The sequence below is a fragment of the Anopheles funestus genome, chromosome 3RL (genome assembly GCF_943734845.2).
Source record: "Anopheles funestus chromosome 3RL, idAnoFuneDA-416_04, whole genome shotgun sequence".
Taxonomy (NCBI): Eukaryota; Metazoa; Arthropoda; class Insecta; order Diptera; family Culicidae; genus Anopheles; species Anopheles funestus.
In genome coordinates this window covers 73,559,850-73,586,578 of record NC_064599.1, presented here as the reverse complement: position 1 = coordinate 73,586,578, position 26,729 = coordinate 73,559,850, and the positions used below count along the sequence as shown (strand labels likewise).

At 40.0% G+C, this 26,729-nt stretch overlaps 2 protein-coding genes across 3 annotated transcripts in view; both read right to left on the bottom strand.

The window, feature by feature from the left end:
- Positions 1 to 226: 226 nt before the first annotated feature.
- LOC125770761 (uncharacterized) lies at positions 227 to 1,847 on the bottom strand. Its single transcript, XM_049440723.1, has 3 exons — positions 1,230 to 1,847; positions 712 to 1,149; positions 227 to 645 (listed from the first exon to the last, which is right to left on the bottom strand). Exons 1-3 carry the CDS (start codon positions 1,482 to 1,484, stop codon positions 370 to 372), a joined length of 969 nt encoding a protein of 322 aa, XP_049296680.1. The 5' UTR covers positions 1,485 to 1,847; the 3' UTR covers positions 227 to 369.
- Positions 1,848 to 2,254: 407 nt separating this feature from the next.
- Positions 2,255 to 26,729, bottom strand: part of LOC125770762 (calmodulin) — a 30,862-nt gene continuing 6,387 nt past the window's right edge. Inside the window, exons 3-6 of one of the 2 annotated variants that reach the window (XR_007419239.1) lie at positions 24,353 to 24,527; positions 12,248 to 12,490; positions 7,180 to 7,758; positions 2,255 to 5,693 (exon numbers count right to left, since the gene is read on the bottom strand). Coding sequence is in view for 1 of the 2 variants with exons in the window: in XM_049440724.1 (XP_049296681.1) it covers positions 7,730 to 7,758; positions 12,248 to 12,490; positions 24,353 to 24,527 (447 nt within the window). In the remaining variant the exon portion in view is untranslated. Of the gene's footprint in view, positions 5,694 to 7,112; positions 7,759 to 12,247; positions 12,491 to 24,352; positions 24,528 to 26,729 lie in introns of those variants that run through there. The other variant, XM_049440724.1, reaches the window with a different exon arrangement.

Genomic DNA, 26,729 nt, shown 5'->3' with positions numbered 1-26,729 from the left:
AGTGAAATCCATCACTTTTTGTAGTCAGTCGATTATTATTCATCAACAAATTTGAATACACGTGATATTGTTCATGCAACATTAGAAAGACTTGTAGAATTGCAGTCAGTCGCTAATTTTGGATATTCTATTGCGTTTCCGCTTGCATTCCACATATTTAAGAGCGAAAATATAAATTTATACTAGATTCATTTAGTTAAAACCCTCAAATTAAATTTACAAAACATTCGATCTGATACTTTGTCCTTTTATTTGGAAAATTCTTACTTTTGTTTAATACCTTACACACTAAGCAGCTGGTGACTGATGCGGAACCACGTGGTGTCGTGGTTCGAAAACGAAACAAAAACCATCGACGCCACTTACGAGTTACTGTTTTTTGAAGCTCTTCAGAATCGGATAGATGTTTTCGAACGCGTCGTAAATTTCTTGCCGCACTTTGGCACCGGTAAGCACTACTTTGCCGGACACGAAGATTAACAGTACGATACGGGGCTTCACCATACGGTAAATGAGCCCCGGGAACAGTTCCGGCTCGTACGAGCTGAACCGTCCGTGCGTCAGCACCAAACCTTCGAGCCGAATTGGAAACCGTACGTCACAGCTGCCGACCATGTTTTGTACCTTAAAGTCCAGGAATTTGGCCTGCAAAGAAAAGCACGCTAAAGCACAAACTTCACCTTCCACCATGCTACCATGATTGATACATACCGTAAAGCCGAGCTTTTGTATGATACGTGCGTATTTGCGCGCTGCCAGCCGGGAATCGTCTTCACTTTTCGCCCCGGTACATACCATCTTGCCGGATGAGAAAATCAGTGCTGTGGTGCGCGGTTCCCGAATGCGCATAATCACGGCGGCGAAACGTTTCGGATTGTACTCGGCGTTACGGGCATGCAGGGCTATTTTCTTGAGATCGAGCTTGCAGCTTAGATTCACCGTTGAGACAATATTTTGCAGCTGCGGCAGAATGGCTGGTTCGCTCGGTGTCATCGGCGTCATCGGTGTTGCGGGACCCATGGTTTGGTGGATATTCACACTGCCAATGTTTTCTGGATCCCGGATGCTGCCACCGCTGCCTTGCGTTTGGCTGGGTGTTGCTGCGGCTTTTGATTCCGTCATAGGTACCATCGGTGACATTAAACTTTGCTGTAGAACAAAATAACATTCAAGAAGTGTTTTAGTGTAAATTAACTAACTTCAGGCGTGCCTTTACTACACAAGCTTACCGGTGTCTGTGGCTGGATCATATTCTGTGGGGTGGAAAAGCTGGGCGCGTACGTATGCATGCTCTTGCCGGAGGAAGATCCGATAGCCGGCATTGTGTAGTTGCTAGAGCTAAGGCCACCCATCGGTGTCATGTGCGGCATGGATTGCTGCTGCTGATAAGCATGCGGAAGAATCTGCTGGTCTTCTTCCGGCTGGTGCAACGGCGTACCGATGCTAGGGATTGAAAATCCCGGACTCGGTAGCATCTGGTCCATGTTTTGGCCTAGTGTTTGGAGCGGCGGTAAATGCAAATATCACCAGTACACCGGACGCAACCTCCTGCTTCTGCACGTTCTTTCGATCGTATACTTTTTTACTAATCCGTTCTTTTGCGTATGTAAACAAATTACACGCAAGTTTATGTTCTAATCACACTAAAATGCTACTCTGGCTGCCAGATTGCGTCTTTGCGTCCAATTGTTTTCTAAATTTTCTGGAAAACAGTTTTGACAGTTCGGATGTAGAACAGAAGCTTGACAGTATGACAGTGCGTAATCACAGTATGACAGATATTGTAATCGGCACAGTGGGCGATGTCAATGAGATAATTTTAAAAATTACATTGATGTAATTGAAAAACCAGTAAAAGTTTGTAAAGCGAAATAAAATATCGATTAATGGCTAGATCATATAAATGATGTTGTATTTGAGTGGTATAACTTTCAACATTTTTGAGTTCAATTTTTATATACATTTCATATGAAATACAAGAATATGAAATACAATACATTTCATATGAAATACAAGATTAATATCACCAAACTAATTAGTAGTATTCAACTAAATGAGGTGTAAATACCGACGAAAGGAAATAAACAATCAATATACTCACCAGAGTAAAACATCCCTTTCAGAACGGTGAGGAGATAACACAATAGAATAAAACCGAACAGCAAAACTACAGTTTCCATTATCAACTTACCATTTGTAATAACCATGAAAAGCAACACCAAATAATACGAGTAATACGAGTAATAATACAAAGTAGTGTTCACCAAAGAAAAAAAACTTTACTCCCAAGGAAAAACACAAGTTACAGTTTCGCAGCACTAAATCTGACAATAGACGTTATTAAACTTTAACAAAAAGCAACGCTTCGAGCAAAATGGTTTAAAGGGGTTTGCGTTTTTCTTCTGTGTTCTCCTTAAGTATCTTTTACCTGTTCTTTTGTCCGTTTGTCCTGTCACACTAGCGGAATTAAACGATTTAAAAAAAAAATCCCTTCAAAAGTGTTGTGTTTTTAACTCTATTCCCTACGTCCTTCTTTGATTTGTATCTGATTTATCACTAAAATATATGTTTAACCGTTCATTAGCATATAAGAAAGGGAGTATAGGGAGTTTGTTTCAATGTTGAGTTGGTATCGTTTGTTTTTCGCTTTTTTTGTTGTTTCTTTCTTCAAGTGTAATTTTCGTATTCGTACATGTCACTGTAGTTTTATCCTCTAAACGATCATCCAAGTGATTAAGTTACGAGCTGGATTGTGTGTGTGTGTGTCTCTATCTGTGATTGCACTTTTCCCCCGTCCAAAAACGTACAAATCCAATTGGAATGCCTTTTTTAAATTCGCTCCCCACTGCAAAACTGCTACGCATAACAGCCGCCGCACGGGAAGTTAGTTAGCTTACTATTTTCTAAAATATAGAGCTGCAACTGTAGCCAAGCTATCGAGATTCGCTCGTTTTGGTTTTGGTTTTTGTTTCGCTAGTACTTCGTACGGTGAAGTTTCCACAATTGTTTGCTGTGTTCGCGAGTGTATTGTTTTTGCTAGTAGTTTTATTTAATTAATACTTGCATCATGCACATGTTTTCATCTTACTATGTGTTGCGTTTTTCTTGTGTTGTTTTGTTTTTCTTACTTCCAGTAGATGCAGTAGTGGTAGTAGTGAATTATTGCTAAAATAGCACTATAGGAGAGCACTTACAATTTCGTGTTTTCTAAAAGGACAAACGTTTTATATGGCAAAAGGACTGGAATAGAACTGTGTATCTGTGTGAGTGTTTCTTTTTCGGTTTAGTAATGGTAGCAATAGTAAGCGAATCTATAGCACTAAACCTTCAACAGACAGGACACAATATACATATAGTGGCGAAACTATGCAAGAGGCGCAAACAACAACACCGTTCTCGATCAACTTCTTTCTCACGCAAGGAAGATATCACCTTTTTTAAAGTGTCATAAAACATTGAGAATATACAAAAAAGCAACAAAAAAGAGGATAATTTAAAAAGAAAACTACGAAAGAGTAGTAGTAGAGAGTGCTCTTCAGCTGTTTATTAATTATTATATTGTTACTCATCTCGTTCCTTCGTTTCAACAACTTCCACACACTATCCATTTCTCCATATGCAAAACTTCCCACACGTTCCAAACGCACGGTTCTCACGCATTCCCCCTATTATCCTTCGCTTCCTTCTCCCCCTTCGCACAACTCCCCTGTCCTGCTAAACCGCTTCTCCTTGCCTTTCTCTCCATCTCTCTGAATGTTGGGTTTGTTTCGGTTCTGTGGTAATGCTTAGAGAGTAGTTGACTTTACTTCCAACTAATCATACTAACACGTGCTTCGGGCGCCTGTACGCAACGCGATGAAGCACTTACGTACGGATGCACTCACTAATATGCATACGCACATACACAAACACGCACACACACGCACTTGCACGCACACACGCACGCACGGTTATGGTGAGTGGGTGGTGTGGTTGGGTGGTGGAGCTACGCTGTGGTGTGGTAGCGATGGTGGGGATTACTGAGTCAAATGGTTGTGTGTTTGTGTGTGTATATATATATATATAGGTATATATATTTATTTAATATATCTTCGTTATCTCTTCTTTGTTTCACGCTTTTCTCTTTACTTTTTTCTTGTGTATTATCTATTAGTGTATTTTTAACTTACTTTGTTTTTGTTATTTCGGTTATGCTACCATTTTGCTTTCCCTTTTATTTTGCTCACGCTGCGCTTCTGCATTTGCGCTACTATCGTGCAATAATTACCAAACACAACAATTCTTACGCTGCGCGCTGCTTCTCTACTTTCCTTTCTGTATTTGTTTGTTTTTTTTTGTTTGTTCCGTTGTTCTCTATCAAATATTTCCTTACGCTTCTCCTAACTGTATCTTTGTTTGTATGTATGCGTGGATTCATGTAAGTGTGTTTGTGTGTGTGTTTGCCTGTGTATGTTTTGTATGTGTGCAAATTTTCTTTTTGTTGTTGTATTAGCTGTTATATTTGTTTTTTTGTTGTTGCTTTTTTTGTGTTACTTGTTGTTACTCGTAAGGTTTTGTTTGTTTTGTGTGTTTTTCATTTCAAATATTTCCTCAACTAACAAACGCGACAACGACGACGACAACGACGACGAAAGAAAGAAAGGAAGAAAATATCTTTCATTTGGATTTCGTTTTACAAGTGTTTCGTTTTGTGTTTGCGCACATGCGGAACTTTTCATGTTTTGGTTTTTTTTTCTTTCTTGCGGGTTTAATGTGTACAGTACACACTGTGTTGTGTACATGTGTGTTTGTTTGTGATTGTATTGTTCGTGTTTGCTCGTATGTACGTGTGTGTGTCTGTATTTTTTTTTCATAAACAGTTTTTAAATACATTTTCTCTTTCTCTTACTTGCTGGTAGTAGTTCTTAGTGAAAAGCTCTTATTTTTATCAATAATGTTTACTGGCATTTCTTATGCGCTCTTGTGGTTTTTCTTCTCTTGTTTTGTTTTTCTATCTTCGCCTACAATTGCACTGTTGTTTTATGCAGTTTTTTTTTCGTTTTACCTCGTTTTGTATTCCAATTGTGACGCATACTGACAGAGTATTGCTTCAACCGATGTTAGCAGACCCTTTTTCGAACCGACTATCAATTAGTGTGCTTGCTGGTAAGTCTCGTAAACTCAGCACTACACAATGCAGAGAGAGTGGCGTGTAAATCTCGTTGTTGTAAAGTGAATGGATTTGCAGTAATCGCTAAGAATCTATCTGTTACAGCACACTACACACATGGCCCTTAGGCAGGCTAGAGACATCTTTAACCTTTTTTTTTCCTGCATGTTTGATTTTGTTTTGTTCTTTGTGGTTTTAATTCCAATGCAAGCAAAATTTGTAACACACTGTAAACCTCTTTCGGAGGCATGTATTTGATGGTTTTACGTACGCTACGCAAGTAATCTTGCTAATGTGCCTTGTTTGCGATAAAGAGAGATATCAATCGACACTATTCTGCGATGTTAGGATAAAGATAAGCTGCTGTCTGCGCTGCGCTGCTGCTACTGCTGCTGCCGGTTTTACCGCTGCGCCGCTAATGCTGCTGCTGTTGCCGCTGCTGCTGCTGCTGCTGAGGCTGCTGCTGCTTCCGCTGCTGTTGCTACTGCGACTGTTGAACAAATTCGTGCCTGTTGTGCGTACACACATTAGCAATGCTGACACACTAAAATAATCGAACGGGGTTATATGTTAGAATTGGGAATTAACATCATTTACGACATTTAACAAAACGTTATGCTGTACAACCAATCGTCAATTATACTTTCCCCTCCAAAAACAAAAGAAAGAAAATAACAAATGAACCTTTCATGGGGTTCACCGACTAAAAACCAGTTTTTCACAATCGTTTTCCAACCTCTAGCAAACATATGATAAAATTCGGAAATACTTGTAACTAGAAACAGATGAACCTCCTTTCAAATGTTTGATGTTTTTAGTAAAATAGTGTTCGTATAGTCTTTTGTACGTAGAACAGGTGTAAGGACATTTAATAAGTGGTGTGGTGGAAATGTTGTTACCTGACACATGTTTGAAGAGAATATTCTTTCCAAATACAAATAAAAATGTTTTTTTTCTGTACCAACAACCATTACAAAACTTCCTTCCTTGTGCAACAAAAAACATATCCTTCCACAAACTATTACTACAGCCATAATTTTTCAAATAGAGCCAACGGAATAATAAATCATAAAAAGCAATCACATAAAACTATTCTGAAGAGTATACAAAACTTAATTTAAGTCCTTCCTGCCCTTGTTCAAAATTACTTCATTACTCACTACTTCATTAGCTCTAACTGAAACTTTTTCCCTTCACTATTCTGTGCTGTGGCGAAAACAAAACTTCTAACAACTGTTTTTGTTTAAGTTTTCTTTCTGATATTTTTTGACAAACGAACGTAAAATCGCACATTAAACGCGTGGGGTGGTTGTTTTAAAAAACTGTCCTAAAATGAGTGTTTCACTGAATGCATAATTTCGTAGATTTTAGTTGTTTTTATTTTTACAAAAAAATGTACACAAATAGATTAAGGATAGTGTTTAAATTTAATTTAATTTAACTTGTTTTCCGGTTCCTTCTCTCTATTCTGCCTTCTCTTGCTACTATCTCGGCCTGCCCCTGTTCTTGCCTTTTCCTTGTTCTTTTTCTCTCTGTTCCTATCTTGTTCTATAGCTGAATAATGAAAAAAATTTAAGCTGCACGAAGAGGTTGTTGTGATGCAGAAAAGTTTAAAGTGTGGGTATAGAGTGTTTTGTGTAATAATAGTAGTAGTAGTAGTAGTAGTAGTAATAGAGTATAGAGTGGACACGCTAGAATTTTTTGAGTGGAATTGCGCGGTGTTTTGTTGTTGTGGTTGTGTGTGTTCGTTAAATAGCTGCTGTTATATATATAGTCAAGGTTCGTTTTCACCTTGCCATTATTACAATTAGGAGTTGATTGTATGCCCTTTTTTTGTTTTTCTTTCTTTTACCATTTTTATTTATCTTCTTATTTATAATTGTGGTCGTTACAATTAATTTTTTTAAGTTATATGTTTTGCCTTTTTTTTCTCTGCCGACTGTTGTTCCTTTCCATTGTTTACTTTTTGTTTTGTTTTTTTTTTTTTTTATTTTGCAATAAGGATTTCGTTTTGGAAATGAGAATTTTACCTTTTTCTCTTTCTTTCATCTGCGTGGGAGAGGTGTGTTGTGTCTCTTTTGTGATGGTAGTAGTGGTGATGAAGATGTTTAATATAGTTATGGCTGTTGTTTCCTGTTGCTTCGTTTCGGTTATAGTTGTTAAAATATAGCTGTTGATGTTGTTGTTGTTGCTGTTGTTTTTTTTAATTTGTAGATGTTCTTCAAGCTGTGGTATGCTATGCTTTTTCACTTTTTCCCATTCATTATTTTCACTGTGTTTTTTTCTTCTCTTGTTTTCTTCTTGCTCTTGTTTGGTATTTTCTGTGTTATGCTTTAATGTTTAATTTAATGTTTATCGATTTTCTTTACTCTCTGTATTTCTTTTCTCTTTACTGCTTTGCATCTTTTCCTTCCTTTCTTTGAATCATCATCTTGCTTGTCTCCACTCTCCATTATCCCACGCTGTATCTTCATGTTCTTCCCTTTAAATCCAAATCGATAGCGTTGCGCAGCTGTTGTTGCGCGTGGCTACAGTCTTCTTAATAAACAAATAGAAAGGCGCAATGTATCGACCTGTAGCTCACTTCGATGTCATCATTGTTACGAATTCTGGAATGGTCAAAAGTAAAACAAAAGTAAATTAGTGTTGTGAACGGGAATACAAAAAAATGGTTGTTTTTTAAGTTCATATAGTAGAAATTTCTTTTCAAAAACCTTCAAGTAATATTTAAGTTTAAAGCTGAAGCATCCTACAGATATTCAAATTTTAAAACTTGCTTAAGAACCGTGTTTGAAAGTAGAAGATAATTTTATGGATATAAAAGAAGCTGTTATACTAGCGCACAAACATACGCTTTGTTAGCGCACATTGTTTGCGATACACTTGGATGAATATATTAACAAGTTCTGGCACTTCAACGGCTGGCAAGCATATGTGCGGTACATGTGGAGTGTAGCAAAACAATAAGTTATCGTTAGCAAAACCCCCTTCGTTAACAATACCTAATATGCATATTCATTTGGCGACTAAATTATTTTACTAGCGTCATGTATTTTTTAATCTAAAAGAAAATTATTAAAATGAAATCAGTCAATTTCGTCAAACCCAATTGATTCCTGAAATTTTTAAATTTCAGTTCAATAGTATGATCATTCATATATTAGCATTATCATGTTAAAAAATCCGTCCTACGCAATATTTTAAGATTGGAACTCAATGTAAGTTGCAAAATGATATAGCTCGATATACTGATTAGAGACATTTAAAATGAGAATTCGACGATATTTTTCGGGTGCAAATTTTCACGTCTTCTTCGTAATAATGCTAAAAAAAAGTTAACTTCCAGCAGTTTTATATGATAAAAGCTAAAAGAGGAACACATCACGGCTCGCCCATGTAAATATTAATAACAACAGTGCCCTCTAACACAACCACCCAAATAACCGCAGTATTATCTTTATGGTTGGTAGGTGCGCGGGTTTTTCTCGTTAGAAGTATTAAAAACGAGCGCACCAAAAATGAATGTTACATTATTATTTTTTCTTCACCATACACGGGGGGGGGCTGCTACTGCTTACAGTACGCTATTTCGTTCTTTTCGCCATGGTTTAGATGATTATTTACTGCTTTGAATGTGGTTCTGGTTATAATCAAGCGCCTGGAACGGGGACCAACAACCCAACTCGCGTTCTTGCCCACCCATCCCTACACTATTCGCGTTCCCGCTTTCGTCGTGCTTGGTGTATATCGTTTTTCGCTAAGCGTTCCGTCACCTTTGTAGTGAATTCGAGATGCATCGGGCGACGGGTGCGCGCACGCTCCTATGACGTAGATAGAGGGCTCCGCGAGAGCATTCTCATTACGACTTACAAAGCAAAAGACACAACCGGCCGCCCGTTGTCGTGTTGTCGCGTATATGCTCTCCCTACTGTATGTACACATTGAGGTAGTCTGTAGTCGGTAGACCACACATGGCAGATAAATCTCCACATAGAGGCCGTGTAAACAAAAACCCATATTATACCACTGTACAACTTCCCCACTGTCATACTGTCGACCGACCCAGCCATTGCGTCGGTGTTTAAGCAAAGCCAAGCAGCAGCAGCAGCAGTGCAACCATCCGCATGAAATTATCCGAGCGCAGATTCGACAAATGACGTTGCTTTGCCACAAGAAATGCACGGGGCGTATGGTTAGAGTTGTATTAACAAGACTATTTGTACAACAACATTTGGGGTCATAAACAAATCGTAAGACGGAAGTGCGCAAAGTACAGTGTTGCCATAAATCTATTTAGGTGCTTGCGAACGGAACACCATTTTACTCCAACAACTGCATAATAGATATCCAGTTCCCCGTTCTTGCATGAAATCGTGATAATTTCAATCGAAATCACTGAATGTTATCTATTGTACCAACGTCCGACATATCAACTTGTTGTAACGACCAATTATCTCTCGTGTAACTCTCGATCAGTATGATCAATAATTCCTGACCATCCTCAACAAAAAGCCACAATCATCATCAAATCACAATGGTCCCGTGATTTCGGTTATAAAAAGATCTCTTCTCCGTGAACAACCAAGCGTATGTTAAGTGTTTGTTGTTTTACGCTGTTCAATGCAATAACACAAATGCACCTCACACATCCGAAAGAGCACTGACTCAGTTCAACCGAGCGGGAAAATCAACCTTTACTTTCTTACTGTGTTGTCCCACACAAGGGCAAGCGTAATAGCAGTACGATCAGCACATCTTAGCAAAATATTCACCAAAGATCAACGATCGTTTTACCTATGTTTTCATTGTTAGAATCATCCTTACAACACTTCGGAGGGGTTCGTCACCTCATTTAGCGCTCGCGAAAGAACGAACACGGTAAGCAAAATAACACATGAAGTATTCTCGTGTCGCAAGTCACGAGTCGCTGCTTGAGGTGAGTAAGCGCGTGAGCAATTCAATTCTCTGTTCGATATGTCGAACTGTTTGTTTGTAACCGACACAACAAATCGGATGATGATGCTTTCGCGCAAATAAAACACGTTTGCGTGGAACCCACTTAACGACCTATAAAACTCGTATGATCGTGTGATCTGTTATGCATAATTTGAGTGTTCTGCGATCCTTAAGGTCCGTGTCATCAGCTCAAGATGTAATGTGGGATTACTAAGTGGGAATACTTATTAAGCGCATGAGGTTAAAAAAAATCCCAAGGTAAAATGAGGTAAATGTATAAAGAAAAAAACCCAAGAAGCGTACTTGAAACAATACTACGGTACAAAAATAAAGCTCAACAAAAATGTACAGTTTCGAACGCATCTCTTTCAAATTATTCCCTGAGTGCGTTCGATGTCTTCTGAACTGATGGAAGGGCACAACACAAAACGGTTTAAACTAATTATTGAGCTTACGTGCTTCATATTATATTACTCTTGTACTAGTTGTATTACGTTGCATTACTCTTGTACTCATGTCTACAGCCAGCTGTTAAAAGTTGTAATAGTTCTGCTGTATTTCGTCTAGCTATCTTTGCGAATAGGAGCATATTTAGCTGTTTATACACATTTTCAAATATAAATGCATCGTGGTACATCGAACCCGTGTGCAATTTCATAATGCATTTGATTTTATGAAAGCAAACATGAACAAATATTGAATTAAATCTATTGCATCTAGGCCGATCATTATGAATTATCCAACCTTTCCCTTATTTGTTTGAATTTTGTGTACAACAACAACCTATACAAACTTTAAAAAAAATTATTTACGACTAAACATGTCGACAAAAATTTAAAAAGTGTAAATTTATTCCTGTTAGCATATAATAGCAACACTGGTGGCACTATAGCTACTAAAATCAATTGCAACATCACTCACAGTTGTGTGAGGATGTCATAACAATACGTAGTAGGTTAGTTCAATAATACTGCGATGCGGTTTGCGCTAAGGTAACAGACAAGGTAAACTCTTGCGGCACGTGCAATATATAGGGAGGGAAAAATGTCTACAAACACTACTGGCCGATGCCTGCAATCCCTTTACTTCCTGTATTCAAATCATCACGTTAGAAACATGGGAAGGCAACAAATCTAATACTCTACCCTCAACCCCCTTCACAAGGCACATTCTCCGTTTTGTCGTGCATCAAAATAAAAAATCTACCAGGTCAAACACATCATCTTTCATTCAGTATAGCTGCTTTGAAGATATCTTCAAAGTTATGCTTAAAAAAAAACCTCTTACTTTACATACATCCGAAAGTCCTTCGTCCTCTTGACTAAAATGTTCAAAAAGGAAGGAAAAAAAAACTGCAGCCTGCAATAGCCAACAGGGGAACAAGAGAGTTCGTGATGAACAATCGTATACTTCAAAGACATTCTCTCTGGCATGTGGCAAAATGCATGGAGGCAAACGGAGAACAGTAGCTACTAAAAAACGTTCAAGTGAATGGGAAAGTCAACAAATGATTGAAATGCAACTTTCAACAATCGTTCGGGAGCAGAGAAGAGGCACACACCGTTCGTACAAAGAAAGGAACCAATGTTCGTAACAAAAATAAAAAATAAAATCAACAGAAACCTAATGGTGCAAAACATCATTCTACTGTTTTTTTTTAAACACATTTAAAATGTTCACGAAATACACTGTTCTCCCCGCGATGTTTGACAATACCGATGAAGTAAACCGGGTAACGGCACCTGGGACACGAATAAAAAATCATATCATGACCCTGACACAACATGATGGCGCAGTATTATTCTTTTGTCACACCCCTGTCTCTCTTTCTCTCCCAAACAAACTAAGGCAGGGTCCCATGTCTAGGAACTTCCGAAGTACTGCTAAACGTTGCTGCTACTTGCCGCACCAAACATTACCATCATATTGATCAAACGGGGTTCGATTGATTTGCCCCCTATCCTTTAATAAAGTTGCAGAAATTGTTTTCCACAGGAAAAAGGAAGGTGTCTATGTGTTAACACGCACTTGGTTTGCGTTTTTAACTCTCGGAAATCTTGGAAATTCTAACTTTTTCGTATCCATTCTAGAATATATCCTCAAAGTTCCGAAGGCTTTCTGCCTTTTTCGTTTATTACGTACCTTCATAATTAACCTGGCCATCGCCATCTATATCGGCTTCACGGATCATCTCATCGACTTCCTCGTCTGTTAGCTTCTCGCCCAGATTAGTCATGACGTGGCGCAGCTCAGCTGCCGAAATAAAACCGTTGCCGTCCTTGTCGAAGACTCGGAATGCCTCCCGGATTTCCTCTTCACTATCCGTGTCCTTCATTTTACGAGCCATCATTGTTAGAAACTCGGGGAAATCGATCGTGCCGTTACCTGGAAGGATATTACGTTTGGGAGTAGACAGAGAGAGAGAGAGAGAGAAAATACATTAAAAATGTGTTTTATATGAAGTAATAAATATTGTTTATAAAGAAACACAGAGCTCCGACCAACTTTTACTCTCAAAATATTAAAATTTAAAGCTAAATTACATTTAAACCATCAATATCTCCTTGTAGGTGTTTGATATTAACAAACGAATTCTATATTCCGTTCTTATACTTTATCGCACACAAACTAGCACGATTGCATTGGACGCTCATAAATACATTAAAATTATGTGAGCCTCGTGAGGCCATCGGATCCTCCCTTTCTGATCGTTAAACATACGCAACGCAACACTTTACCGTTGCCAGAAGTGTATAAATATATTATAACGAAAAAAAGACTACCTCCATAGAAGCCTTATGTTGCCCGCTTTCTCAACACGGGGTTAGGAAGCACGAGCTATGTCTTTTTCTTGCATAATATACGTTTTCGTTATCGATTTTTGCCTTACTTTCAAAGTATTACATTTTTCTTACACCCATACACACACACGGAGCAAAGGTATCACAAGAAACTGGGACTAAATCACAAATTCCCTAGCTCCGGAACAAACAAAAAAAGCATACAAGTACTCCTACCGGGTATATAGGTAGCACCACGGTCAATTTGGGGCGCCAGTGAAGGTGTTTTCTATTTGAAATATTAATGAACAAACGGTAAACTGATTGAACCATCCCCCTAATATTTTCTGTTCACCTTGTACGCCGCTATTAGGACTGTAGGAGCATGTCCTTGTCAAAAAAAAAACGAAAACTTGCTTGGATTTTATGTGAGTTTTCCCCTACAAATAATAGCTTGTTCGTCCATTTTCAATTAATTTATAAATTCTTATTAATTCACTAAGTGATTTATACAAATTTTACTATCAATATTATTGGTCATCAGTAAGTGACTTATGAATGAAATTAAAGCATGATAGAAAATAGGATTGAGCTGATTGGGTAGGCAGACTGTTCCCAATTGTAAATTCACTTCCACACGATTACGTTCAAGAACAGGACTCCTTAGTGTACGGAGGAGGGGGGAAATGAAAAAAAAAACGAAGGTATATCCTTCGAATGAATAGAATCCAATTTGATTTCTAATCTCGGAAAAAGCTGATATTTGTACTATTCCTATACCGCCCGTGGTCGTAACAGACGACCATAATATCACACCACGAAATAGGTTGCCCAGTACTACACCATGCGGACAACAACCCAAAAGAAGAAGGACACAACCAACGCGAAGAACCTTTTTTCCAATGGAGTACCATTGACGACAACGACGACGACATGATTGGCAATGGAGGTCATAGCTACGGGTGGAGCCGAGGAGTGAAGTGAGGGATTGTGGGCACAAACCTCAACCCATCTCAGCAGAACGTTTCCTCAGGTCAAACCCGTTGGCAAAGTAAAATAGCGCTGCCTAAAATAGTAGTTGAAGCGCACAATTGCTTGGTTTGCTTTTTGCCCCAAACTTTACCCATTTAGCCATAAACTCCAAAAGCAGTGGTGTACCACTGGAGCTAAAACCCAAAACCGACCACGAATCGCAGTCACATTTTTTTTTTTTACTTTGGAACTCTCATTGCTCCACTTCGGCGCTCCTGGCACAAAGCACAAAAGTGTTATTGTGTATTGCAAGGACTTCTTCCAGCGGGACCGTGGCAAGAGAGGGTTGAATTGATTCGTTCGCTCAAGTCCGCCGCAAAGGGCATTGGTGGTTCGGGGCTTCCTATAGCCGGGTGTGTGTGTGTGTGGGGTATCATAATGACTGGTCCTCACCTCCACCATCCGGAAAGCTACGGCGAAGGAAAATTTATTATAATGTGTTTTGTGTATCGTGTGTGTATGAGTGTGTGTGTTCCCATCATGGGCCAGCCGAAGGGTGGGTTGGTACAGGACTTTTATGTCCCAAAAACTAGCGTGATTACGAATGAGCTTTCAGTAAAAGCTATTGTAAGGACACTAACCACCATCCAGGCGGTGTCGTTTTTGTGCGTGTTTAGGCGCTTTACCCCGTATTATCCTCCACTAGCGCCCCCTCTTTTTGTTATGCTTGTTCAGTTTTCCTATCTCTGTGTGCTGATTCGACGGATTGATAGGAGAGTGTAAAAAGAAACTCATTTAAGGCGTCCGGTGGACACACCAACCATCGGTCTATAGCCGGTTGTACCGGTTGTAAAAGCAAGTAAAATCCACACTATCAAACATCCTTGAAAGGACACAACATTGTAGAGAATTTGTTGTTTGCTGTGAATGCTTTCTTGAGTAGAGCAACAGCAGCAGCAGAAATATTTTTTTTTCGCATTCTGTGGAGTTCGAAACTATAAAACTAACCGCTGACGTTACCAAAAATATTACGCAAGCCAAAGCGCACCGTTCGCTATTGGTGACAAATTCGTTTTGTTGCTAAGACTTGCGTTTTTTTTTTTGTTGGTTACACACATTCACAACAGGAAAGTGTAGTGCTGTAAGCAATAACAAAGCAAAAAAAAGTGGAACACATTCCATAAAATAGTTTTCTCGAACCGACAGACAACATAAAAAACAACAACAAACTTTATTCTATCGCTTGTCTTTTGTCATAGAGAGTAATAAATATTATTCATTGTATCTCTTATGGTAATCGGATCGGTGCGCGCCAAGAGACATCGCAACCAAAAACCCTAACCCAACGATCGACGGAGATTAACCGGGCATTGGGTGCACAAGGTAAGAGGGTCGAAAAGAATCTTTGCAAGGAAAGTTTAGCACGCACATATACATACATCACGCGCGTAAATCCCAAACAAACTTGAACGATTTACGAACGTGTCACGAAGGGTACACCACCATTCGCCCGGCAGCACGTATTGTTAAATAAAAGAAGAAAAAAAACATGTCCAAAGCTTTATCTATCGCCAAGTAACGTACACCTTTCCTTCACATTTGATTGTCCTTATGGGGGATGATTCCTTTCAGCATAAGCTTTTTCATGTCATGCTGCAAAAATACCCTTTCGGTAAAAAGCCACCCGAAGGCGGTGAGGCCAGACGAAAATGTATAATACCACAATAAATTTCATTGTTATCCCTTTTCGTCATATTTACTGCCGCTTTTTTTTCGATTATTTATGACCGCCGCCATTTTTGCGAGGTCCTTACACATTTCGTGCATGTGTGGCATGTCTGCTTTGCTCTCACACGTCGTTTACTGTGGTTTCTAGCCATCGTTTCATGCCGTAATACACCATCGACCTAAAAATGGCCTTCAAAAAAGGATATAATATATGAAACGACGTGAGGAGTACGTGAGCATAATAATTTAAAGTACTTCTTAAAGAAAAAGAAAACGGAATTATGATGTGTTACAATACCGCATCATAACCAACAGAGAGAATGGCGCCATTTTGATGATGTTTGGAAAGCAAATTAAATTCCTCGACCTCGATGTTCTGCTTTCCGGAGGAACATTTGGCATAACTTAGTTAAATCGTTCAACCTTGGAATGAACAAGACATTTTTGATGCTACTACTATGGCCATCATCACGCAGAGATACCACGCACTAGAAACGACGAGTTGAATGTGCTTTATTGAATGCTTGTTGCAAATAGCTTCAAAGCAATGGCGGAAGCCAAAGAAAGCCAATCTTCGAATTACGCATACCAATGCAATCGAGGACAAGTAACGTAGAGCTATTTGGTTTGTGGATGTTGGCGTACGATTCCGTTTGCGGACGGAAACGTTTAACCGATAAGACATTCCTAAAGTTCAACTATCCACAATTGCTGTTGCTGGCATTTCCTTTGATGTGGTGCCAAACGTACAATGAACCGGAAAGAACATTTCCTACTTTTTTTTTCTGTACTTTGAGCAATTTGGCTTTCTTGTTCTGATAATATACAAATATGTGTACCGATGATTGATATGGAATTGCAAGAAGCCATTTCGTAAAATCTTTGTAAAATTACAGGAAACTCTTTTAATTTCAACATTGAACATTTTTTATCAAAATAAGTACATCGTTTACCAGCCAAAAAACATGCAATTCACCTGCATACCAAACGGATGAACATGTATATTAGATACGGCAAACCGAACTGATAAGACAACCACGAATGCTGGTCACAAATGGCAGCCAGGTGGATCTTAATCATACACGCCAAAGATAACTGCAAACAGTAACGCAACACAGACACAGTGTGGTACGTGTGAAAAAGAGCGAAACGATGCTATTATCACATTTTGGCCACGTTACATTGACGTAATTTAGCGGGGTGTGAAACAGAAGTGCGTACATGCTTCAGTTGCATGCTATGCATGACTTCCCTTGCCGTATACTAATGATAATACCACGATTTGTTATAAATCGTACAAATGGGTGTCTATTTTTATTTTCATTTTTTTTTAATTCGTATAAAACGGCCTGAAATTATTTTTTCAATTTAATAAAAAAGAAGAAAAAAACATATTTTAAACAACGCATCAAAGTGTTCCAATATCTCATCAAAATAAATATGAAAATCTTATTTTAAAATAATATTCACTAACAATATATGGAATCTTTCCTAAGCATATGGGAAAAAGGGCTTAAGAGCAGCCGAATAAATCGCATTAAATCATACTATTTTTAAAATTAATACTACTCCAAGACGAAACGATTTTTTCCGTTGCTTCAGAAGATTATGAAATACGGTTAATTCGTGATATCGATTTTCACGGATATCAGCCGGACCTGAAACAAAATGGGATCAACTATCATTTTCCTTGCACGTTTTCATCTACTCTTAGCATTTCTCTCACAGTCTCGCTTCCTTCAAGGATTCAAGGAATGGTCCTCGTACGAACACACACTGGAAACCGCAACAGACAGTATTGCCTCCAGACGAAAGGTTCACTATCAGATTATTATAGTACGTGACCTGTGCACCTTTCTACGTACACACCACAATCATCCGACGCGGTCACAGTTGTTTTTTCATAGAAGCAGGGAGGGATTTCATCTTGCCGAAGTGGATAGTCGGGACCGGCAAAGGACACGCTATAATCAATCCCCCCAGGGAGGGGAGTTATGAGCCGACAAGGACACAAGCATATGGATGCATTAAAAGCATTGCCAAGCATTCTCTCTCTCTCGCACTCTTATCGTGGACGCGCGGTTCCGGATAACCTGCTTTCGCCATTGCGTGGTAGTTGCTTCGTAATGGTTTTCATTCTCCCTGGAGTCCAAAACGTACGTTAACTAGGTAAAGGTAGCAATATCCGACCAGCAAGCAAAAACGAAAAACGTATACACGTTTAGAAGCTTCGAACAAACTCCTTTTTCACCAGCGTTGCAACCTACAACGATTCACATAAATTGTATTACCAAGCTTATGTGTATTAGTTATTGCGCTGTGCACTATTGAATGAGCTAGTTTTCATTTGAAAATTACCCCATAATGTTTACATTTCAAACATTCACCCGTAATGCCGGACACGGGAGCTTTCGGGTCACCCTATATCAGCACAATAATCAGATAACACACAGTTGTCCCGGATCCCGGCTGCCCGTGTTATGGCAAATCATAATTTACATTTTAAATTAATCGTCCTCTTCCACCACCTCTGTGCTGGGTGGTCTCTTGCCAGCTGCAAAGAAGAAACATGATACGACCGTTACATGGAGCCGCCCAGTACTTCTCGACCGTCTCAACCACCACCGTGTCCCGAGAGCACACAACAAAATCGTTCCTGGATAATTATTGTAAGCTGTAATAAACAACGAAACTCATTCAGATGACGATGGTTAGTGCAATTTAGTATGCGGTTTTGCCGACTCATGGGTGACGTCAAGACCATCCGCATAACCATCCACCATCCCCCCACCTTCCGTCACAAATTCACTCATAAAAGTGTAAAAGCTTCACAATGAAAGAAAATTATGCTTTTTTTTGTGTATATGTACAAGATGTACCTTTGTCGACTATTATTTCAAACCACATCCGGCTGTGAGCGTGTACTTTGCATTCGTAATTGCTCATGCGGGAAGAGAGTTTCTTCCCGTTTTTGCTCTACTTAACAGCTTCTTACAAATGAGAACTCATTTTTCACCCTTCTCTTATCACACACAGACAAGTTGTAAATTATTCGCTATGACAATTTGTTACACAAGCGATTTAAACGGGCGGGAAGCAGCAGCCGGCGGTATCTGTTTTTCGTTTAGCTTTTTGGGCACAAGGAAACGATCTTGATAAAGTAGCATTTCCACCACCTTTGCACACAAACTTATATTTACGAGAATTGGAAACCTTCCCGCTTCTGCAAAGAAGGTTTATCCATAATAAATTGACGTACAGACAAAAACAGGAAAAACCAACTGCTGGCAACATTGACGAATCTTCCCCAGAGGCCCAAATTGACTTCTGTCTTATCGTTGGTTCTACACAATAGCAACAACAAAAATCTATCCCTCAACAGTAGATCCTACCACTCCAGTAGATCCAGCCAATATCAACCTTGCTGTTGTTTCTCATCTTGTTTTCAAATCGCAAACAACTATTTGCGCTGGGTGATTTATAAGAAGCATTATGAAGCCATTTTCGTCCACCACACAAACATACACAATGACAGCTTTAGTAACCGCACTCGGCGGAAGAGGAACATAATAAATCGGCTTTCGAAAATTGATGTCAAAACAACGAAAAAATCGAATAAATCCTCCAGGAAAAGAGTGCCTGCAGGGCACTGCCCAATCATTAAGCCAACGGTGCTGTGCTTTGCTGGTGCACCGATGCTAGACAACCACCGTTCGGTGATGCTTCAGGAAATTCCTGGAAAGAGCCGCAAAATCAATAGCAGCCATTTTTCATGGTAACCTGCCGGATGAAGCACACGCGCGGATTACCATGAAAACTCGATTGCTGGCGAGAGAGCTAAAAAAAACATGAAACACATCCAGAGCAGGAACAGAGTATTTGTCTCGAGACTCATTACACCGCACACACACACACATACAAAGTCAGAGTCCAAAATTTTTTGATGTGATTCTAAAAACACAAGATTGTTGACACGAAATTCGAAGAATGACAACTCCTTGAAAGCTTTTCCTCAATAAAGGATGCTAAATTTATCGAACAAGCCGGTGTGGATGCGGGACGGGACGGGATGATGCACACAACCACCATCGTGATGGTGGGAACGAAAGGTCTTACACACTCTTACTCCTTCCTCGCTTTTTTATCGACCCAAACAAGCATACTTCTTCGGGGTGGACAATTTTAATGGAACCACGACGACGTCGACACTACGATGGATAGACGCCAACACGATACTCATCATCAAGGCAACGGACGCCCGATTTTGTTCCCTTCCCTCATCAAAAGCCACGAAGAAGCAGAAAAAGCTAAAATGGAACAGAAAACTGGAATTTGATGCCAGAATGAGGCCATATAGCCCATCAGGATTAGATAGGAGTGTACGAAAAAAAAATGACGTCATCAACACTCCATCATCAGCCAACTGTCAACAGCAGGCAAATGAAGTCTAGGCTGGGAATTCAGATATCTCACTGCAGACATTTTGATTCGAATACAAACACCCCCTAGGCCGTGAAGCATTCCGATGATAATAAAATTTGTATTATTACTGTATTTTAATTACATTTCTGACCTTCATGTTTTAATGTTGGCCTAAAAAAATCATCCTTACGATTATCAAACTTTGAGCTTATTTTATTGCTGCTTCTGCGATGTCTTACAGCCGATGGAGGCGCCTCGTAGTTTACGATTCCTTCATGTAGGATGATTTTTTTTTTTGAATTCCTAATAACTCCCGGTTCGGTTTGCGTTCATGAGGTCTCGGAGCGAGTTTCGTCATGCAACACGTTTACCACGCTGATAGAAGGAATTGAGGAAGCAATACAGTAGAGCATTAATTCGGCCCGCTTTCGAGCGACAAATCTTTCCCAATTTTATCACATTCTTAAACCCTTTTTTCCCTTATCGTTTATTAAACAAAACGAACGTGTCATTGCCTATTCCCTCTGAGTGTATGTGTTCAAAAAAAGCTTCACAACCAGAGTCCTGTTTATTTTTCCGACGACTGCTACCGTGTGCTGGATATGTGCACCAGATCACCACACACACAGGTGTTCCACTGTATATGTACCTTGTCTCAGTGCGCAGAACCAATCTCTTCCACCACCATTTCCTATTACCATTCTGGGGTCAATCCTGGAAGCGGTTAAAGAATTTCCAGGTGTACACGAACGTTTGCCGCATGCAGCAACTCCTCGGTTCGCTTATCGAGCTTTACCTGGGAGACGGCAGTGTGCGTCTTTTATGCGACTACACACACACACACATAGCTGCATAAAGACGAGCGACTTTCGGGGTGAACGTTATGCTCAACATTGACAATATAAAGCTGTACACAACGCATACCAGGATAGCAGGATAGTGTAGTAGCGGCTTCTATCTGGATCCTGTGTTCATTTTTCCTCATCATGGAAAAGCCAACGCTCTCTCTTCTCTCGCTGAACTTACACACGAAAGCGCTTCATATCACTAGCTTCCCTTGTAGTGGTGACTTGGATAGGAAAGCTTTATTCGCCGAGTACTCCGGGCTCGCATTCCCGACGTGCCGGCGGTTGGTTGTGTGGTATCTTTCTGGAAATCTTTGCTCTACACACTCCGTGTTTGTTGGTCTTTTTTTACGTGTTAATAGCAGCAGATGGGCGTGCGCACAAACAACACCGCTCTCTTCGTTGGTGGCTGTGTGTGCTTGGGGGGTTAGTGTATTGCTTATACAGCTACTGTCATGCTACTGCTGGTGTGGCTCATTCCACTGGAAAACGGATCGATATCTTGTGTCCCCTTTTCTCCACCTTCAGAAAACTTCTCCACTGCCAGGCTCCCCTTATCAGCAGTAATGACACACTGTTGCTTCGGCAAAGAACCATTTTGGGCACAAAAAGCCACCACCCGCTGTCATTTGATAATTTTGAGTAGAACGTTCCACAAGCAACGCTAGGAAACTCCTTTGCGGCGCAAAAAAGCATGAGCCACCATAAAGCAGAGCAGATCCCATTTGAAATTCTTTTCATACTACACGGAAGACAGTGCCAAGGGAATTGGTGCTACCGAGGGGGTGCTACCTATTACGAAAATTGAAACAAAACAACGTATACCAGGGAGAGTGCGCGCAGGCGAGCTGCCGTTGGAACAAGCGTTGAATTTGCATACCTTCACATACACGTTTCGCAATAAACAAGGGCGGTGGCTTTAGCCCGCTTTCCATTAGCATCCCATATTTCAATTATGACAATGGTTAGCACATCATGCTAGGTTTTGCATGGAGTTTGCTATTACTATTACACAACTACCCCCAACAACGGTCGCGCGGTACTGGCTTCACTATGTTGAAAAGTATTATTCAACAAAGCACGAAAAAAGCCCTCAAAAATAGCTCATAATTATCCATTAACTAATAACTTCAATTGACAATGCACACACGAGATCAAATTTAATTCACTAATAATGTTCTAGCCACCGGAACCTATTTTTAGTTCTTACTCAATTAATTTGCTGATCCACAGTAAAGATGTGCCGGATACTAATGAGGCAATAGGAAACACCGCAGCATATTGTTGTAAATTGATAATTATTAATACCGCTTGCCAACGATCTACGTGGTCACAGAAGAAACTCATTATGAAAGAAATGTTTAAATTACGGATCGAATATCACTATTAATGATGAAAGCGTTGGCGGCCTGTCATGAATCCATTTTTCTTTTTAAAAAACGGCAAGGACTCCTCCCCCTCCCTTTCCCTGCTTTGGAAGAAATTATTATATTTTTTTTTAACCAAAAGATTCTTTAACTTAAATTAATCATGTTTGTTTATATGTTTTTATATGTCACATATGTATATTGTACTTGCCTTTTAAGTAAGTATAAAGTATTGTACCCCCGGGGGTTTCCCAATAATGAATGTAATACACTATATTTTGGACATTCTCTTCCTTCAATGCACTCCCCCCATCATGAGGAGTCTCAAACATTATTAATCGAGAAAAAATTCTTACCATGAAGCAAATGAATAATTCATTACAATAAAACAAGTTATTTCCTCTACTAGCTTCTATAATCGTATACCACACCACTGCCACTAGAATTTCATTTCATCCCGGAAAAGTTACAGTGCAGTCTAGAGTAGAGAGGAGATTCTATTTTTGACCTTTTTTTTATTCAAATTCATTTAGTTCATGCCTCAGCAATGAAACGGTCTTGAGAATAATTTCAATCAGGATATGAAGTTTCTTCGTGGACGTCATGTGTATAAAAGCTCAGTACTCGTATTGCGGATGATCTCATTTCCTGCATACATATATTTGATGTTTCGTATATAATCGTTTCATACTCCTACCGAAGACAGACGATGCAAGTACGACGGCACTACACACTGCTGGTCGAGTGAAAGTGGATTTGTGTTAGCACGAAGGACGCAACCGTACACACAAGAGCATTTGGTGGAAATCCAATTAATGACCGGTTTTATGCTTCTCTAGTTTTCTCTACTGCAAATGAGCTCCCGGGTGCGCACAAACTTCCTCCCATACCGGACCCGGCAAACCGAAAATGGATCGATAGTTTCCGAAACTCATTTTCTCTCAGTTTTCCCGGGCAAAAGGACACACACAAAATGGGGAGTGGTACGTCCCTGAACAATGTGACGAAGTAATGATCCACACAACAGCCCTAACTGCTCTAGGAATTGTGCAATTCCCCTACACCCAGCACTGTACCCAGAGTATAGTATATCACCCGTTTTTTTCTTCGTAACACAAACTAAAAAGCGGGTAAAACCCTATGAAGTCACACATTCTACTAATCGGAAACCTTACATGGTGACCTTTGCTCTATAACTCGCCCAAAAATTTTGTTCCTTAATAGTACTTGCACACCACACCCGCGCGCGCTGTGTGCCTTACTCTGGTTCGTCATCCCTATGCTACCCACCCACCCTCTGCAATCCATTATCGAAGGTCACAATCAAAATCAACATCATCATAGTCATCGTACTACAACACCATGGGGGCCATTAGTACAGACGGCCACACCAAACAACCGTGTGGCAAACCGAAAAGCTCTCGCACCGCGTCTTCTGCCACAAAGTTCAGGAAAATAATTCGAATCTGATTGCGAAACCTTTCTGGGTGGTGATTAATGCGCCGATCGCGTGCCAGTTTACGACGAAGCACCAATCATCTACCGTAAGTTTTCCAATAAAAAAAAAAACGACTCAAGATGCCTCACAGTACTGATGCAACAAAATCCGTTCCAACGAAAGGGTGCAGCGCGGACTAATCAACAATCCAGCTTTTAGTCCTTGAATCAAATATCGTCTTGTAAGTCTTGGAGAAGAAAACAAAAAAAAAACATTAGCAGTATCTCTTCATCAATACGGCAGATGTGGGGTTTTCATCAAATTACAACCAATTTCTAGATCTATTTTTTTCTTATTAGATTGTAGAAGAGAGAAAAAAACACATAAATTTCCATCATCGAAACACATGTGCTTCTAGCTCAGCTGTTCCAGACCTGGGCTATGTGAATGATTAGTGGACATCTTCCAAATAAATATGATATCCCCGGTACTCGCCCTTCACCTGCTAACGGTGGCGTAGGTGATGTATTGATGCATACACATTACATTGATGCGAAGCATATCCTCATTCCATCCATTATACACGATACGTATAAAACCGGCACACGGCGGTCGTGTGCGCAAACTGACAACCATTAAAAGTAGGAAAGGAATTCTAACGAATGTCCAATTAAATTGCAACATTCAACACTTACCGTCCGCGTCGACTTCGTTGATCATGTCTTGCAGTTCTGCTTCTGTGGGGTTCTGACCTAGCGATCGCATAACGGTGCCTAATTCCTTGGTCGTGATTGTGCCATCGCCGTCCTTGTCGAACAGCGAGAACGCTTCTTTGAATTCAGCGATCTGTTCTTCCGTAAGTTGATCGGCCTGAAAGTAGTCGAAATGCAACAGAAGACGAATGGTTTAGTTATCAATCGAACTGCTGCATTGTGACGGCATGGAAAACAATCAAACAATACTTTTAATGAGATCACGTATTAGACGACTCCACACTACTATCGACGCCCGGTGGTAGAAAGTAAGTCACGTCACCTGTCACTGTGGATGTAAATATTTCTATCGTTCCATTATTTATCCGAAAACGGTACGGTACGTGCCGAATGATTACGTTCATACTACTTTTTTTAACAAGCTGTAGCAAGTGCACACCCTTGTCTACAAGCCGTACACACTCGCGATAGGTGCGCATTGATAGGATATTTTGCTTCAAACCCATCTATACCTGTAGAGATTGATGGATCGAAGCAAATTTATAATGTTGTACACAGTTGGGGCGGGTTTTCCCTTTTCCTTGGTTCTTCTTTTTATTGCACAAAAAACCATACCAACATTTATCAACATGTTGAACGCAAAACAGCTGTAATAGGCATGTTTTGAAAATGGTGGTTTTAATCACTTTTTCGGCTTTGGGAAATGTTTTTGCGTTCCTCCAAGTATATACATAACCAACATAACCTATTGCCTTCACTGGTCAAAAGGCGACCTCGAAACTTTAAAAACAACACGCGGAAAATGCGATTATTGTGGATCATGCGGAATCGAAACACGGAACTGTCTCACGCTTGAACGTGAGAATAAGATTAATTTTACAGTGCCGAAAACCTTTCACAGCTACAGCCGGTTCCCATGCTCGAAAGTCTCCTATAGTTGTGCTTTTGTAGGTTTCCTTCCGTTCCGGTCAAATCCCGTCTCTTTAGCTGCTGGCAGCTCAACGCGGTGGCAGAAGGTCATAAAATAATCATGCATCTTCCAAACAAACTCCAAACAAACGATGTCATCAATCAAGCAACACCCTCCCGATCTGTTGAAGAGAGCTGCAACAGCTTCTACCAATCTCGGCGAAGCTCCAGAATTGAAAAGAAAATACCAAAAGGTGCTATAAAACGTCCCCACACACAGTAGATCTGCTTAGTACAAAATCGACAGACACGTGACACTTCGAATACGATGCGATGGAGGTTGCAAAATGCCAATGACCACCATCCATATCACGGGGACGGACGGGTGTAGTACCGTTATGGTAGTGGCAAGTTATTCGAGAATCATTAAACATTATTTATATGCATGTCGCACCTTCGCGCGATTCAATGTGTGTCGGTCGTGTGGCGCAGCTTCGCGTACTAAACCAAAAGGTAGTTATCGCACATGTGTGAATTCCCTTTCATGTAACACATTCAACACATGAAATGTTTATACGCCTTTTTATATTAAAAAATGTTACGTTACAGATAACTATTACAAAGTCTGAATAAAACGCTAAGAATATCGTAGAGTTAGGAGATCAAAAGATCTGATTCAAACTCAGGTATGGTATGATCATCATTTTGTTGGGGATGGAATCGCCACCAGCTTCGGAACGACACGTTGCCGAATTAAGACATACAAACGTAAATTTTCTCTCCGTTGGATACTCTCTCTACACGCACTCGTAACACGCAACCAAACCGGCATAAAAAATACCGGTCAGTAGATATTATTCCTTAACTGCTACTGCCGCGTTGGTACGAACATACAACGGCATTAGGAGCTCATCGTTTCGCTCCGTGGAAGAGCTTGCCATGCATATTCATTATCGTCAAAACTAGCTCAAATCTGTTCTGAAGCAATTCTTGCTGAAAACGAACAAATAGCTGACCAAACCTGAATTGTGTGTGTGTGTGTGAATTGCTGAATTATCTCTGAAACAATAGAAAGTTACTCATGTGTTTGAATGTGAACGTGATTGTTCGATGATAACAGACCTCGATATAAGGTTTGATCGTCATCGACTCAGCGACATGACAAAACACATTTTTTGGGGGGCTATATGCGATAAAGGATTATCTTCCTTTGACACATTCAATTCAATGCAATAAATGGCAGGCCGTTGCCTTGTTTCTTGTTCGCACACCGGACATTAGATGTCAAAACATGGCGCTCATTAGCAACCACTATTCCAAACACGAAGCAGACGGGAACAGCTTTAACACCCTCCTATCGATGGTGATGTTATTTTGACACTCCAATAACAAACCAATATTTTACAGCTTTGGCTAAAATAACAATCTGTTGCGTAAAGCGTGCTAATCC